Consider the following 13,864-nt stretch of genomic DNA (forward strand, 5'->3'; position numbering starts at 1 on the left):
TCAGTTTCCATTTGCTTGTTGTCAACATATAGAACTACAACTGATTTTTATGTGTTGCCCTACTTAGACAATCATACTGTCTATGAGTAAAGACAATGCTACTACTTCCTTTTCAATTTTATTATCTCTTGACATATTGCGTAACTAGGACCTCCAAGTATAATAATGATCAAGGGGTTGAAGTGGATGTCTTTGTGTCCTTTGCAATCTCATGGGAAAAGTGTTCAACTTTCATCATTTGGTATGACCTTACCTGTAAACTTTTCATAGGTGCTCTTTTTTGAGCTGAAGAAATTGCCTTCTCTTCCTAGTCAGCTAAGAGTTATTATAATGAATGGATGTTAAAAACATTTTCTGAATATGTGAGATAATAATATGATTTTTTCTTTATTGTTAATGTAGCTGAAATTAGCTAATTCATTTTTGAATAGTGAAAAAGCCTTACATTCCAGAAATAAGCCTAACTTGGTTATGACATATTAGTTTCTTATTTAATTTGCTAAGACTTTTTGTGGGAATTTTATGTCAATGTTCATAAGGGAGTTTCTCTTTATATAATGTGTTTTTCAGGTTTAAGTGTGAGAGTAATTCTAGCCTCATAAGATGAATTAGGAAGTATTTCCTTCTTCTCTATTTTCTGAAAGAGTTTCAGTAATGTTGGTATTATTTCATATTTAGATGTTTAGTAGAATTCACCAGTAAACTAACCTTTGCCTGGAGTTTTCCTTGTGGAAATATTTTTGATTACAAATTCATTTCCTTTAACAGATACAGCCTGGTCAACTTTCTATTCCTTTTTTGATCCAGTTTTGATACACCATATTTTTCAAGGAATTTGTCTATTATATCTAAAATATCAAATTTATTGGCATAAAGTTGTTCAAAATATTCTCTTTTTAAATGCCATTAGAGGGACTTCCCTGGTGGTCCAGTGAGTAAGAATCTGTGCTCCCAATGCAGGGGCCTGGGTCCGATCCCTGGTTGGGGAACCAGATCCCGCATGCATGCCGCAACTGAGAGTCCCCATGCCACAACTAAGAAGCCCGCATGCTGCAGCTAAGACCCAGCACAGCCTAAATAAATATTTTAAAAAATGATTCTACTTAAAAAATATATATATAAATGCCATTAGAACCTCAAGTGATATCCACTCTTGCCCTCTTCCATTACAAAAATTTGGTAATTTATGAGTCTTCATTTTTCCCTTGATCAGTCTTGCAAGGGGCCTACCAATTCCATTGCTTCTTTGCAGAACCCATGGTTGACTGTAAATTTTCTGTGTTGTTAGCTTTCTATTTCCTTGATTTCTGCTCTTATCTATATTATTTCCTTCATTCTATTTACTTTCATTTACTTTACTCTTCTTTTTAAATTTTCTTAGTGTGGAAACAGTTCACTGAATTCAACTTTCTTATTTTGTAATATAGGCATTTAAAGGTATAAATTTCACTCTAAGCACTACTTGAGCTGCATGACACAAAATTTCACATTTGTATTTTCATTTTCATTCAGTTCAAAATGACTTCTCATATTCCTTATGACTTCTTCTCTGAGCCATGGTATTTAGAATTGTATTATTTAATTTCCGAACATTGGGGGATTTTTCCAAAAATCTTATTATTACCTTCTAATTTAATCCCACTGTGGTAAGAGAACAATTCTGACATATTTTAGTCTTCTGAAACTTATTAAGATTTATTTTTATGGCCCAGCATATGGTCCTCATTGGTGAACATTCCATACATATTTGAAAAACATATATATTCCTCAGTTGTTGGGTGTACTACTCTATAAATATTAAATAGATCAAGTTGACAGTCCTCAGAGCTTCTATATTTTTACTGCTTGTTTTTGGTTCACTTATTCTATCACTTTCTGAGAAATCGGGGTTATAAGCTCCAGCAATGACTGATGAGTATGGATCTGTCTGATCTTCCCTTCAGTTGTCAGTTGGCTCTTCATGAATTTTGAAGCTCTGTACTAGGTGCATGCATATGAAGGATTGTTATGTCTTTCTGGTTAATTATCTGCTTCATCATTATGGCATGTACTTCTTTATCTCCAGGAATACTCTCTGGAAGTCTCTTTTACCTGATACTAATATAGCCGTACCAGATTTCTCATGATGACTATTTACAAGGACTATCTTTGTACATTCTTTAAATTTCAACCTACTTGTGTTTATCACACTGTATGTCTTATAGACAGCATTGTTTCTTTTTTAATCAATTCTAATAATCTCTGTCCATTAAGTAGAGTGTTTAGTCCATTTGATTTTGACCTAACTACTGATATGCTGAATTTATATCTATCATCCATTTACCCCTCTCTGCTTCACTCCTCTCTTGTTCCTTTGCTGTCCTTTTTCTTCTGGGTAAATGAAGTAATTTTTAGTGTATTTTATTTCCTCTATTGGATTTTGAGCTTTTTGTTTTTGCTTTTGCTTTTGGTAGTTGCTCTACAGCTAACAATATGCACCTTTAACTTATCAAAGTCTATCTAGATTAGAAATTATAAAACTTTGGGACGTCCCTGGTGGTCCGGTGGTTAAGAATCTACCTTCCAATGCAGGGGGTACGGGTTCAATCCCATATCTTAGGTCAGGGCACTAAGATCCCACATGCTACAGGGCAACTAAGCCCGCGCACTCTAGAGCCCGCATACCACAACTAGAGAGCCTGCACACTGCAATAAAGATCCCACATGCCGCAACTAAGACCAAATGCAGCCAAATAAATAAATATTTAAAAAAAAAAGACTTAAAAAAATCGAAACTGATAGTTTGTATTTTCTAGTTCACAAAGTTAACAACCTGACAACCATATGTTTCTACCCTCCCCAATCTTTTGTGCTATTGTTGTCATAGCTTTCAATTTTACTCCTATTATAAACTCCACCATACAATGATATTATTTTTGCTTCAGAGTCAGTTGTCTATACTTATCAGCTTATTTACCATGTGTGTTCTTCATTCCTTCCTGTAGATTCATGCTTCCATCTGGTTTCATTTCCTTTCAGCTGGAAGAACATCCTTTAGCATTTCTTACAGAATGTGTTTTTTTAGAAATGAATATTTTTTAATTGAAGTATAGTTGATATACAATATTATATTAGTTACAGGTGTACAATATAGTGATTCACAATTTTTAAAGGTTATACTCCATTTATAGTTATTATAAAATATTGGGTATATATCCTGTGCTGTACAATATATCTCCGTAGCTTACTGTATTTTTCTTTCTTTTAATTTTTTAAATTAATTTTTTAATTGGAGTATAGTTGATTTACAATGTTGTGTTAGTTTCTGCTATACAGCAAAGCGAATCAGCCATCATGCAGACATACCTCCACTTAGGGATGCATTCTTTGCATATTTATTTATCTGAAAAATGTCTATATTTAACCCTAGTTTTTGGAGTTTGTTTGTTTGTCTTTTGGTCCTAGAATTCTAGGCTGACAAATTTTCTTACAGTACTTTAGAAGAAGTTCCATTTTATTCTGATCTCCAATGTTTTGGATAAGAACTCAGCTATCACAGTTTCCCTTTACATACTGTGTCTTCTTCTTCCCTTGCTGCCTCTGTTTTTCTCTTTATATTTTGTTTCTAGCAATTATATTATAATGTTTATAGGTGTGGTTTTCTTTGTATTTACCCAGATTGGTTTCACTAAGTTTCTAGGATCTGTAAATATACACGCTTTTTAAAAAGACTATTTTTTAGAGCACTTTTAGGTTAACAGAAGAATTGAGAGGGATGCACAGAGATTTCCCATACACCTTCATAAATCAGTGTATTTTAAATCAAAGAAATATTTCAGCCATTATTTTTACAGACTTGTTTCTACCCCCTTCTCACTCTTTTACCCTGCTGGAATTCCAGTTACATGTATATTAGCCCATCTGATAATGTCCAACGTGTCATGGAGGCTCTACTCATTCTGTAAAAACCCTTTTTCTCACAGTTGTTCACACTGGATAATTTCTATTGATCTGTTTTAAAATTTATGGACTCCTTCTTTTGAAAGCTCTAATCTGTCATTAAGGCCATCCACTGAATTTTTTCATTTAAATTTCAGTTTTCAAATTTCCATTTTTAAAATGTTTTCCTTTCTCAGCGGAGATTTCCTATCTGTTCTATCATCAACATTACATTTTCTTGAAGACTTTAAAGCACACTTCTAGGAGTGACTTTAAAATCACTGTTAATTCCAATATCTAGGACTTCTCTGACTTGCTTTCTACTGCATGTTTTTGTTCACTATGGGTTACATGTTACTGTTCTTTGAATGTCTGGAGATATTTTTTAATTGAATATAGAATACTGTAGATGATACACTACAAAGACTCTGGATTCTGTTATTTTCTTCTGAAAAGCAATGATTTTTATTCTAGTAGATAATTCAGTTAATAGCTGATTTCCTTGACCTTGTATAGGCTTGGATTTACCCTTTGTTGGGCTGATCTGTTGAAAGCTCAGGGTATTTCCCAAACCTCTCTATCCTGATGGGACTCATCCTCCAAATTCCACTGTCCCTGTAGACTGCCTTGGGGCTTCCAGTTTTGTTACACTACATCTATAGTTAGCTTTATTGTAGGTCATGACCCCTACTCCTAAAGCCCAGACTTTCTGTTATCTCAGCAAGATGCCTTAAGTTTTAACAAGACTTTTGCCACTGTGACTGGGTTGGAACTGAAACTTCCCCAGCACTGCTGCTCTAACTCTAGCATCACAATTCCACTTCCATCCCCAGAGCAGCTTATCTCTGGTAGGCCTTGGGTAGTCTGATCCAGTGAACATGAGGCTCAGTCCTCAGCCAAGGAATTATGGACATTTGGCCCCCAACTTCTGCTCAGTATACTGTTTATATATAAATTACTTCTCTGATTTGCTCAGAGCATTTGCAACTATAGAATCAAGGATGTCAGAAGGTCACCTAGTCAAAGAATCATATGATTTTTAAAACGACAGGAATCTTAGAGATGCAGGAAACCCTTTCATTTCAGAATGAGAAAACTGCCAACCGGAAAAGTTAAGTGCAAACTTAACAATTTTCAGTTGTATCATGCTTTGCAAATATTCAGCTTGACCAATTTCAAAGTGTTTTTATCATGTTATCTCATTTAATCCTCACAACAACCTCATGAGGTAGGTCAAAGTATTATTAACCCGGTTTATAACTAGCTCAAAATGTAAACACATTCTTTGCTGCAAAGAGCATCTTCTAATACCCTTTTACTCAGAATCTTCAGCCAGGAAAAGCTTATGATTAAATAAGTGGATTACTATTTCTACATACAAAGCTTGAGGGAAGTTTTATCCATTTACAGAATGAGTAAATACCTTTATGGTACTCTGAGGGACACAGAGAATGAAGATCCTGAAAGGAAAAGATTTTTCTTTTTAATCCCAAACTGAAAAACCCTCTCATAATGGCATATTATGTAAAAAATTTTCTTAAAATGAGTATTGCAATTAGCTTAAGGCATTAGGTTACCTACCTGGAATAGTTGTCCCTTTAACTGTTTCAACTGTATTGAACAAAGGGACTAGGGTTCATCCTACACCTCCAGTAGAGAGAAAAATAAAAAGATAAGTAAGACAAGTAAGAGTGGGACAATAATCCCACTCATTTCCCCTTTAGGAAAAAGAGGATGACCTATATTCTTAATTTCATCCCTGCACAAGCGAGGACATTCTTGCACACAAACCATATACTGATGGGGGAAAGACAGAATTATAAAAACTGGAAAAGAGAGGGACTGTGGGGCCTTTATCTGAAAAGTTCAGCTCTTTACTTAGAGATTACCACAGCCATTTAAGACATTTTAAATGAAAAAAATTATTAGGAAGCATGATTTCTTCAGGAAAGTGGTTTTTCTGTTTGGAATTTACATCTGGCCTTAAATGGCTAAAAGGTAGAATGGATTTAGGATTAAGGGAGGAGAACGGGCAAGGGATATTAGGGTTGTTTGTAAATGATTCTAATTCGGGTCACAAGAAAATAAAACGATTTGAGAAAAACATTTGAAATACTCGTGCCTCATCTCGTGAGAAGCTGAGCATCACGGTCACCGTTTAGGAGCAGGGAAAGGTAAGGAACTCAAATACTGTACTGTGAATACTGTAATTACTGTACTTAATTAACCCATCTCCATCACTGTCCTTAACAACTCAGAGCCCCACCTAAACTCTTAGTTCTGATGAGAAAAGATGTTTGACAGTTGATATCACACATTCTGTGAAGTAGGACGCACGAGAGAGCTGGATGTGAGGGTAGAAAAAGAGGGGACAGAATTAAAGAGTTAACCAAGGCTAGGAAGGAAGTCCCCAAGTCAAGAGTTAGAAACTTTTCTTTATAATTTTAATTAGGACCAGTCCCACTAGTGTTATTTATTGCTATACTATACAGCATACTCTGCTTTCTTTTTCAACTCAAGTGTAGGAAATTTTCATAAGAATTTATGTGATTTCCCACAAAATATTTAAAGCTCAGTATTTCAGGCCACTGTGAAAAATGCTTCCAACTCCACTAAAAGTCCTTTGTCATATGTCCAATGACTCAAACAAAGGCACTTGGTGGAAGTATACGTAAGTGTGGCTTTGCACAAAGTATACACGTTCTAGTCCTTACGTATCTTAAAAGGCATCTCAATCTGTCACTAGCATATAATCTGCACAACTATTATCAATTTTGTGGTTAATTTGGAAGACTGTCATAGATCCCCAAGTGGGATTTTATTTTTTAATGTCAGCAAATCTACAATAAATTTTAAAATGAAATTCTACAGAATATTGGGAGATAAAATAATTTAAAATACAGTCTCATTTTAATTATTCAAAGTAAATCATATTGATCACCTAACTATACTAACCCCAAGTAGCCTGAACTTTTCCCAGTAACCATTTTCTACAGCTTCCTTAATTCCAAGCATACTGCATTTTTCTCTCAAATTAAAAGGCAAGTATTTTTTAAACGCCAGAATTCAGACTGTATTACTGAACTCTTCTTAGGTACATATGAAAATTTATTTTATGTGGGTGGGAAGTCAGATCTTTCTGTAGCCAGAAGTCATCTCACGAGTATATAATGTGGCCCACAGCGCTTTGGACTTCTCTAGCAACTTTATTAATGGGACGCTATTTATCACACAGCTCTAGATTCTCAAAGAAACCAAACAGCGATTCCACCACCACCTTCCGAAACAAACCAATTCTCAGTATAGTCAAATGCGTAGTTTGATAAAAGTTTACTCAAAATGAAACGTGAGTCTTTTGAGCTGTATTCATAATGCTAACATAGGGTGAGACTGCAGTAGGACTTTGAATGCAGGGCAGTGGAGAATGAATCAGCTCATCTAGAAATCCTGATAGTGAAGCTCGTGACCTGAACTGATACTCAGAATTTATTAAGGTTGTTATTTTATTACTTTCCTCCCTCTCCCGTTCATCCCTTCTTTCTTAGTCAAAGAGGTTAACATAAAAGTGAAGTAAAAAAACAGTGATTAACAAAACCACAGCATGAGGAGAAGAACCAACATGAGATCTGCCAATGAAAATGTCCCTTCTCCCCAGGGCTAGCCAAGCAACTCGAGTGCTTCTTCTGAGACACTGGCACGCTACCAGGTGAACAGCTCCACATCTCCCCAGACTCACGGCCGTCTGTCTGTAACAGACACTCAGAAATTACAATTATAAATACTAGGGTTAGAAGAGAACTATCAGGGCATTCCTTTTGGTTTGACTAGTTCAGGATTATTCCAGAAAACTAGACTATCCTGGTGCTTTGCTGAAGGACTGTCTCTACAAATAGGCCAACCATCCTTTCTTCAGGGAAGACTTTTCTTATTCCAGATTCAGTCACACATGTTTCAGGCTCTTGTGCACATTGCATTCCCTTCATATTTCTTCTGCATTTCAAATTCTCTGGTTATAGTAAACAAGTCCTTTTAACTTGTTCAGTTATTATTAATAAAACAATGAACACATTTAAAATATGGTGGGTCCTGCCATAACTACAGAAGGAAGAATCTTTTTGTCATTGCCAACAGCCACAGATAGGATATTACCTTTCTTCTTTTACATTTTGCTCAAATACTTTTCTGATTTCCTGCAAACTGTTGCCAGTAAGTACACGCAGCAAGCTAACAATACCCACTACTAAGGGCTTCCTATGCCAGGCACTGCTCTCAGTCCCGTATAGCAACAATTTCTTATCCTACTGTGATGAAGATGCTATGAAGCTGGGACAATCATTATTGCCATTTTACAAATAAGGAGACTGAAGCACAAGAAGGCTAAAGAACTTGCTGAAGACACAGAGCTCATAAGGGGCAGAGTTAGAATCCAGATTCAGGCTCTCTCATTCCAGGAAGTATGCTCTCACTATTTGCCACAAGTAATTAGATGCAGATACCATGCAGAACTCCTTGGGGGGAGTGAACTCCTTGCAAATTGACAATGAACGAAGCAAATTCTGAGCAAAGTTGTAGAACTGAGACACTCCCAACCCAGGACAGATGATTAGCAGAAACTGTTCAACATATGGCGAGGAGTCCAGAACATAGCAGAAGAAAGTCTATTCCCTTGGTCAGCTATGCAGTGAAAAGGAATCAAAAGTTTACTGTATCAGAACCCGCAATATGTCATTCATAGTGTTTTGTGTATAATTATGCTTAGGTTAATTGTACAGCTGTTGTTTTTTTTTTTTTGTGGTACGCGGGCCTCTCACTGCCGTGGCCCCTCCTGCCGTGGAGCATAGGCTCCGGACGCGCAGGCCCAGCAGCCATGGCCCACGGGACTAGCCGCTCCGTGGCACGCGGGATCCTCCCGGACCAGGGCACAAACCTGCACCCCCCGCACCGGCAGGCGGACTCCCATCCACTGTGCCACCAGGGAAGCCCAATTGTACAGCTTTTGATTGAGGTTTTATGAATTATTACTTAATATTTGTATGCCAAACTTTAAAAAATTAAACTATAGTTGATTTACAATATTATGTTAGTTTCCAGTGTACAGCATAGTGATTCAATATTTTTGTTTGTTTGTTTTGAGTTTTTGTTTTTGCAGTACACGGGCCTCTCACTGTTGTGGTCTCTCCCGTTGTGGAGCACAGGCTCCGAACGTGCAGGCTCAGCGGCCATGGCTCATGGGCACAGCCGCTCCACAGCATGTGGGATCTTCCCGGACCGGGGCACAAACTCGTGTCCCCTGCATCGGCAGGTGGACTCTCAACCACTGCACCACCAGGGAAGCCCATGATTCGATATTTTTATACATTATACTTCGTTTAAAATTTTCACAAAATAATGGCTATATTTCCCTGCGCTGTACAATTAATTGCTGTAGCTAATCTCCAAAATATACAAACAGCTCATACAGCTCAATATCAAAAAACAAACCACCCAATCAAAAAATGGGCAGAAGATCTAAATAGACATTTCTCCAAAGAAGACATACAGATGGCCAAAAGGCACATGACAAAATGCTCAACATCGCTAATTATTAGAGAAATGCAAATCAAAACAACAATGAGATATCACCTCACATCAGTAAGAATGGCCATCATCAAAAAAAATCTACAAACAATAAATGCTGGAGAGGGCGTGGAGAAAAGGGAACCTTCTTACACTGACGGTGGGAATGTAAACTGATACAGCCACTATGGAGAACAGTATGGAGGTTCCTTAAGAAACTAAAAATAGAGTTACCATATAGTCCAGCAATCCCACTCCTGGGCATATATCCAGAGAAAACCATAATTCAAAAAGATACATGCAACCCAGTGTTCATTGCAGCTCTATTACAATAGCCAAGACATGGAAGTAACCTAAATGTCCATCAACAGATGAACGGATAAAGAAGATATGTTTTATATATTTATACATATATATGTATACACACACACGCACACTCACACACACTGGAATATTATTCAGCCATAAAAAGGAATGAAATAATGCCATTTGCAGCAACATGCATGGACCTAGAGATAATCATACTAAGTGAAGTAATCCGGACAGAGAAAGACAAATAGCATGATATCACTTACATGTGGAACCTAAAAAAAAAAAAAAAAAAAAAAAAAAAAAAATGATACAAATGAACTTATATACAAAACAAAACAGAAATAGACCCACAGACATAGAAAACAAACTTATGGTTACCAAAGGAGAAAAGAGAGTGGAGGAGGGATACATTAGGAGTTTGGGATTAGCCACCACTCTCAACAGCATGTTTGGATAGACGATTTGGCCTGAAGTGCTTAATTTGTTAAAAGAAAGGTATTAAACAACCATTTTATTAAGATATGAAAATGAGAGGCAACGACAAGGAGAAATTTCAGTGCAAATTAAAGCAAGGACTACTTTAAAAACTTTAAGTCAGTAAATCTGCAGGACAAAAACCTTGTAGAAAATCTAAGAACAGCATGATGCTGTAGCAGTATCTCCGGAGCAGATGAGGAAGGTGATTTAAGACACAGGTCACCTGTCAGAGCCAGGTTTTAACACCTTATTTCTAGAACTTTTATTCAATGTTTATTCATCAAATTTCTATACCACTTGTAAATTCTCTGAATGCTTTAATTACTTATCCCATGCTTTAGTGTGTGAGTGCTTGATCTTACCAAAAACAGTTTTGCAAATCACAGTATTTTTCTGAAATGTAGTCTCTAACCTGGGTTGGCAAGGGAAGTCCATAAGAAAGTTTAGCACTGTGGTTCCAAAAATAATAATAATAAAACAAAAAAATCACACGCAATCCCCTTTTAATGGTTTAAAGTCAAGCATTCTTTAAAAAGTTCTTTCATATCTTTTCAAAGTCCTAATAATAAAGGAAAATTCCTTTACAAATCCACCACAGTTTTGCTATGGACACTTGAACTGAGTGGGAAAGATCTGACAAGTCGAGTCCAGATACTGGTACCCAGAGAAAACGAAACAATACTCCTATCCCGTTGCTTTAGCAGGGCCTGTTTGTGCTTAGGAGTATCGCATCGATACCTTGTATTCCCGAATATTATATCCATCCTTCTTCTATGTTCTTATCATCAGTGATAAAACCTTGTCTTAAACTGCTTCTACTAACCTGGCCGTAAGAAGCAAACTTTCTCATCATGATACTCAGAACCCTAAATTCTCCCCGTTCTCCCTGCGTATCAACCTATTTCTGGCTCCAGTTATCTGTCACTTCCGAGAGCACATCACCTGTAATACTTTTCTAAAAGATCAGGCTCTCTTAACCTCCCACTGTGTCCTAACAGTCCATAAGCACAGGGGACACCCCGACATTTGTTTCCTCAACTCCTGGGCTGCCGTCATGATAACAAAACAATCATGCCCCATGAAAATTCATGCCGAGGTGTCATGGCAAGATCCTCTGCTACTTTGTAATTCTCACATTCAACATTTATTGATAGTTCAAAGTAGCAGGAGAGGGGATGTTAGCTTCAAGCACTGGCTGGGCTCAGAAAGACTGTTTACTTTAGGTCAGAGAGAGTGCGTATTTATTGCAGAGAAGAAGGAACTAACAGAAAGTGAGCAAAGATTATGTGAAAGAAAATTAATGGAGACAGATTGCAGAGGAGGGAACCAGAGCTTAAATCTGTGATAGAAATAAGAAGGGAGCTTGGTGAAGGAGAGACGGTATCTCCTCTGAGTCAGAAGAGAAGACGACAAAAACACAGGTAACTGCTGAGGTGATGAAGGTAACCGAGGGGTCCCAGCATAGACTTGGTTTCAGGAAAATGAGAGCAGGACAATTACATAGGGGTGGGGATCGGAGTGATGGAGAAAGTACTAAGGGACTTAAAAAAGAGACATACTTGTTATGAAGAGAAGGAAACCAGAACTTTTCAAAGTCACAGAGGAGAAAAAGCAACAGCTGTATTATGCAGAGCAGATATATACAGCCTTCACAACAGACTATCTCAAGGAAGCTGCAAGATGCCTGGGAAGTAGGAAAATGATGTAAAGAAAGGTTCTGCTAAAAGTGACAATTCTGTAAAAGCTGACTGGAGAGCGTGGCAAATATTAATGGTTAAATATGGGGGATGGGTATAAGGAGGTTCATTATACTATTCTCTACTTTTGTGTACCTTTGGAAATGTTTATAATAAAACATGTTTTTAAAAGTTGCCTAGCCATCGTGTGTCCTCAGGAGCAATGGTTATCTTCCTCAGAAAGCTCAACAACTTGCCAGAACTTTCCAGAAGGTTTTAGGAATTTCAGAGACACAGTTGCATACGGATACATACACTCTAGAGGACTGCAAAATTCAGTGACAGGGAGGCAAAAAAAGTTTCCATTTGACCAGGATTTGTCCCAAATTTGTTCTAAGGAGTGAGAAACACAAGTGAGCATTAAAATTAGGCTAAGTGGGTCAGGTGTGACAAACAGGGCCAGAAGATGAAAGCGATGAGGACAAGTATTTCTACTAAGCATACGCCTGAAGACCAATATTATAGAACTTACTTCATCTCCAGAACTTCCTCTAAGTGTTTTCTTCTCTCGGCCCGAAGGTTGGTCAAATGAGTCTCCTTCTCTGCCAGCGACTGCTGAGTGCAGGACAGCTTCGCCTTCATGGACTCCAGCTCCTGCTTTACCTTCTCCATGGCCATCAGCAACTCCTCCACCTACGATCAACACACAAAGGTCAGAAACTGAGCATCTGGGCCAGGTATAGTCAGAGGAGCTGGGCAGTGGGCAACGCCTGGGTCCACAAAATTGAAGACACACCCATCAAAAATTCTGTACTCTCGCAGGATCAGACATAAATGGCAGTTAAAGAAATACATCTTTCATCTTCCCTCCACTATAATTCTTCTCAGTTTAGGTCCAAAAAACCCTCATTTTCTTTTTGACAAATGTAAGGGCATCAGAAGTAACACTGTGCCAGAAACAATCCCTTCTAAGGAATTTATTTGGAAACAGTCCAGAAACTTCCATGGAAATAACAATATAATGCAGATAAAAATATAAGGAACAAAATCATAATAAATATTTCTAGAAGGATTTTAGGAAATAAAAGCCATAAACTTGACTAATACCAGATGCAGAATAAACATAAATGAGTCATTTTTATTCGTTCAAACTAAGATTCTTCTGTTTATACCATTACAAAGAATTTCTTGTTAAAGAAACCGCTAGAATTCAATCGGATAATTTCCTGCTCTAAAGCTAGGTAGGTAGAGATTTTTTGAGGAAGGCAGGAAGAAAAAAAATATATGACCAGATAGAGAAGAGACAGAATGCTTTTAAAAGACCTGTAAAGGACTTCCGTGGTGGCGCAGTGGTTAAGAATCTGCCTGCCAATGCAGGGGACACAGGTTCGGGCCCTGGTCTGGGAAGATCCCACATGCCGTGGGGCAACTAAGCCCGTGCACCACAACTACTGAGCCTGTACTCTAGAGCCTGTGAGCCACAACTACTGAGCCCACGTGCCACAACTACTGAATCCCACGGGCCTAGAGCCCGTGCTCCACAACAAGAAAAGCCACTGCAATGAGAAGCCCGCGCACCGCAACGACGGGTAGCCCCCACTCACCACAAATAGAAAAAGCCCACGTGTAGCAATGAAGACCCAACACAGACAAAAATATAAATAAATAAATAAATAAATTTATTTCAAAATAACTAAATAAAATAAAAGACCTGTAAAAACATGAGAGAAAGAAGACAGAATGCTAAAACACAAGAAACTACGAGAGCAAGTTCTGTACTTTATCAGTTATTTCCACTTACTCCGGGTGGTTCCAAAATCAGATTTAAATGAACACGTTCATCTTAATTCAGAGGCGACAAGATGTTGCCAAAATATCTGCTATTACCTAGAAACAACCTCAACCAGAAAATCAAACAGCCAAGT

At 37.6% G+C, this 13,864-nt stretch overlaps 1 protein-coding gene across 13 annotated transcripts in view; it reads right to left on the reverse strand.

The window, feature by feature from the left end:
- The window catches only part of ERC1 (ELKS/RAB6-interacting/CAST family member 1), a 394,434-nt gene that overhangs the window by 165,028 nt on the left and 215,542 nt on the right, over positions 1-13,864 (reverse strand). For all 13 annotated transcript variants that reach the window (XM_027093429.1, XM_027093433.1, XM_027093428.1 and 10 more), the window contains one exon: positions 12,472-12,632. In XM_027093429.1, coding sequence (XP_026949230.1) covers positions 12,472-12,632 — 161 coding nt within the window. The remainder of the gene's footprint in view (positions 1-12,471; positions 12,633-13,864) is intronic.

Source organism: Aethalodelphis obliquidens, unplaced genomic scaffold (genome assembly GCF_003676395.1).
Source record: "Aethalodelphis obliquidens isolate GAN/ISIS:26980383/991018 unplaced genomic scaffold, ASM367639v1 scaffold83, whole genome shotgun sequence".
NCBI lineage: Eukaryota > Metazoa > Chordata > Mammalia > Artiodactyla > Delphinidae > Aethalodelphis > Aethalodelphis obliquidens.